The sequence below is a fragment of the Triticum dicoccoides genome, chromosome 2B, assembly GCF_002162155.2.
Source record: "Triticum dicoccoides isolate Atlit2015 ecotype Zavitan chromosome 2B, WEW_v2.0, whole genome shotgun sequence".
In the NCBI taxonomy this organism is placed as follows: domain Eukaryota; kingdom Viridiplantae; phylum Streptophyta; class Magnoliopsida; order Poales; family Poaceae; genus Triticum; species Triticum dicoccoides.
The window spans coordinates 227,349,390-227,352,580 of record NC_041383.1 but is presented as its reverse complement, the minus strand read 5'-3'; the positions used below and the strand labels follow the sequence as shown (position 1 = coordinate 227,352,580).

The following is a 3,191-nucleotide window of genomic DNA, read 5'->3' as shown; positions in this document are numbered from 1 at the left end:
TGGCCACTGCGCTTCCGTCCTACTACATCCACGCCGCCATGCCTTTCCCTGCGCCTGCGAGTAGGAGCCAGCAGGACAAGGAGGAGGAGCAAGTTTGTGGACTCCCGATGCCTTCGGTTTGTTAAAATAAAAAACCGACTCTGTGTTCGGGCCGAAATCCAGGCTCGTGAGTTTATATCCTGGAGGGACACGCGTCGTTGCAAGTCCCACCATCGATCCCCTCCCGTTCCCGTCGCGATGGAAAAGCAGCGAGCACCAAACCCTAATTGCCTTCCTTCCTCACCCCCGGCTGCCATGTCATCTCCTGGTTCCCGGCGTGGTATCTTGACCGCAATTCCGGTTTCCGGCGATGGGACCTTCGGCTACTCCGTCCCGCCCCCGGCACATTGCTCCAGTGCAGCAGCCACACTGCTTCCGTATGTTTTTCCGCAAAAATAAAATAAAATAACTGCTTCCGTATGAACAACCCCCGTGTCGTTTTCATGTTGAGTTCTATCTCCATAGATTAGCATCCTCAGATTTCTCGTGGGAGTGGACTCGTTGTTTAGTTTATACAACGGCAATATATTTCTGTTCTCCATATATTTAACTAGTAAAATCAACTTGGTCATAGCATTAGCACGTCGATCATTCGGATTACTCATTTATCTCCTTGTATGAATGAATTATGCTTCTCCTCTGCTCATCGATTCTGCCTGCTTGTTCTGCTTCAGGTTTTGGGGGACAGAGCACAAGCCTGCTCCATTGGTACTGCCGCAAGGGCAAACCATTCGTGAATCCATTGCTCGCTCCTTGAAGAAAGAGCAGGAGAGTAAGTTTTCGAATTTGTCTGTACTTCCCAGTTGCCTCCCAGGGGCGCAAAAATTTTCGTCTCTTGGGCTGCCTCTTCTGTACCAGCAACCAGATCACTGGGGAATTAGATTTTACACCAGAATTGATCTCAAGGGATCTTTCCACACATACCCTCATGTGGGGGGGCCATTTGAGAGCTTAACTGAAGTTAACAATGCTATTGAGCTCTACCTTAGGGGCCGCCAGGAGGAGCAAATGTAAGACTTCTCAACTTTGTTCCTTCTAGGTTTCTGCCAGTCCTGTTTAATTGGTGCCAATACATGCAGTTAAGTAAATGTATAACACAAATTAGGAATTTTTTTTTTTGGAATAGAGCCAAGTTTGACTATGTAGAAGTTGTCTGTAAATTGTAATAGAAATGCCAGCCTATACTATTTGGATCTACTTGAAGTTTTTTTTAGTGTATTTGTGAGAATTATTGAAATATTCATAAGTCATATATGCGCAGCTGTAAATTAACAAAGCACATATGAAAACTATGCTATCACATCCTATCTAGGTATAGTTTGCCAGAATAACAATTTTTACTTTTGGTTGGCTTTTTAGCTAGGCACACCCACGTGCATAGCTATGCTTTCTTGTGTGCGTACTGAGTTCAATTCTGTAAGGAAAGATTGATATGTTTTCTCTTGCATTGAGAACTTGCATGTTAGCAACAGCAGACTAGCCAGTCTTTTTAATGGACTTTTTGTCAATCTGTTTTCTTGACTTGTGAGAATGTACAGTGTGCCAGCCATTTAAATGATCTGATCTTACTAGGTTTGTGGGATTATCTGGAGTGGAGCTTGCTGTACAAAAGTGCCTTTACTGGCCTGATGGCAGAAGGAAAAAACATTTGGCGTCCCAACCAATTGATACAACCCGTGATTTTAACCGCCAGCTGGTTGAAGCTCTGGTGGACAAGTATAATGAGGATCACAACCTTTTTCGGGGTCTGTTCTCTGTCCCTTCCCCTCTTGCCCTTGCTACCAAGGGTTGCACTGTATCTCGCTCTTATCCATTCCTGTAACAATTCAATGCTGATTGAATCCATGCTTCTTTTCAGGATCTTGCATATGAATTCAAAGATATTATGTGCTGCCAATCAATTAGAGATAGTAGGTTTTACGATCATATCAATTTCACTGCGAAGGTTAAAGGAGCTGATGATTTGAACTGCTGCACTGACAAACTATTCTTCGCTGAAGTCATGTATAATCAATCATCCAGTGAATTGTTTGTCATCTGTTTATGTGTGCTGGATCCTACTGCTAATGGTATGATATATTCCGTTCCTGGACTCTTTACATATTTTTGAACTACCTTGAACTTATGTGTCACAGTTTTGTAAGTTGGGTTTCTGGCTCTAGTGTGATCTTTGATACATTAACCTATTTGTCTGCCCCTTTTTCATCTCACATATGATCCTTAAGACTTACATTGGTAGTATCTCGAACTGTATAACCATGACTTTTTATTATATTCAATTTGTCAATTATTTAGGTATGATTGTTATTGTGCTTGATTCGTCATTTGTTAGTTATATTAACAATTCCTACTCTCCGTAATGAAGGTTACTGTTATGGTTGTCACTGTAATGGAAGTCCTGACATGAAGCACCCAAGTTCTGGTTACATGGCTGGCCACACAAGTAATGTGTCTGGTAGATCTAAGATAAACCGCGGAAAGTTTGATGATGAGGACAATGAGGACGAGGTATGCATGATGATTTATTTTCTGGCAAGTTTCCATTCAGCATTTTGTTGCTTGACTCGTTGCTAATTACATGTCTGTTTTTTACAGCTGGAAGCTCAGAAGGCTAGGTTACGATGGATGTTTGGGGTAATGACATACATACATGTGCGCTATACTTCCTCTGATCCATATTAATTGTCGTTGATTTAGTATAAATATGGATCGGAGGGAGTAGTATTATTTATAGTAACATGATGTTGGTTACTTGCTTATGCCTTGCTTGTATTTTTGATAGGGCTCATCTGAGCTGAAGCAAATCAGGGACCCACATGAGGCAGAGCGATGAAGAAGAGCAGCTGAGCCAGCATTGCAGGTAATGCCAAATATATCTGTGCGACCTAGTATAATTTATAGTAACACCGTCCTTTTTTTATCGGATGTCCCGGCAAGGGACTAGCAACATGATGTTGATTACTGATTATTCCCTGCTTGCTTATCTATTTTCTCTGGGAGTTTCCTATAAAGAGGGCCCGTAACATGTAAAGCCAAGGGGAGATCTGTTCTCAGAGGCTGGAGTGGAAGACACTTGAACATGGGGTAGCAACGAGGCCACTGGATTAGCATTTTGCTGTTGAGGGGAGTTTGTGTATTTCACTGCCAGTAGC

The 3,191-nt window shown here is 42.5% G+C and overlaps 1 protein-coding gene across 1 annotated transcript; it reads left to right on the top strand.

The window, feature by feature from the left end:
* The first annotated feature begins 237 nt into the window (after window positions 1-237).
* LOC119360811 lies at window positions 238-2,899 on the top strand. The gene is made up of 7 exons (XM_037626301.1): window positions 238-416; window positions 714-1,049; window positions 1,612-1,834; window positions 1,898-2,108; window positions 2,405-2,547; window positions 2,635-2,673; window positions 2,822-2,899. The coding sequence occupies exons 1-7, from the start codon at window positions 238-240 to the stop codon at window positions 2,870-2,872; spliced, it is 1,182 nt and encodes a 393-aa protein (XP_037482198.1). The 3' UTR covers window positions 2,873-2,899.
* Window positions 2,900-3,191: the final 292 nt, after the last annotated feature.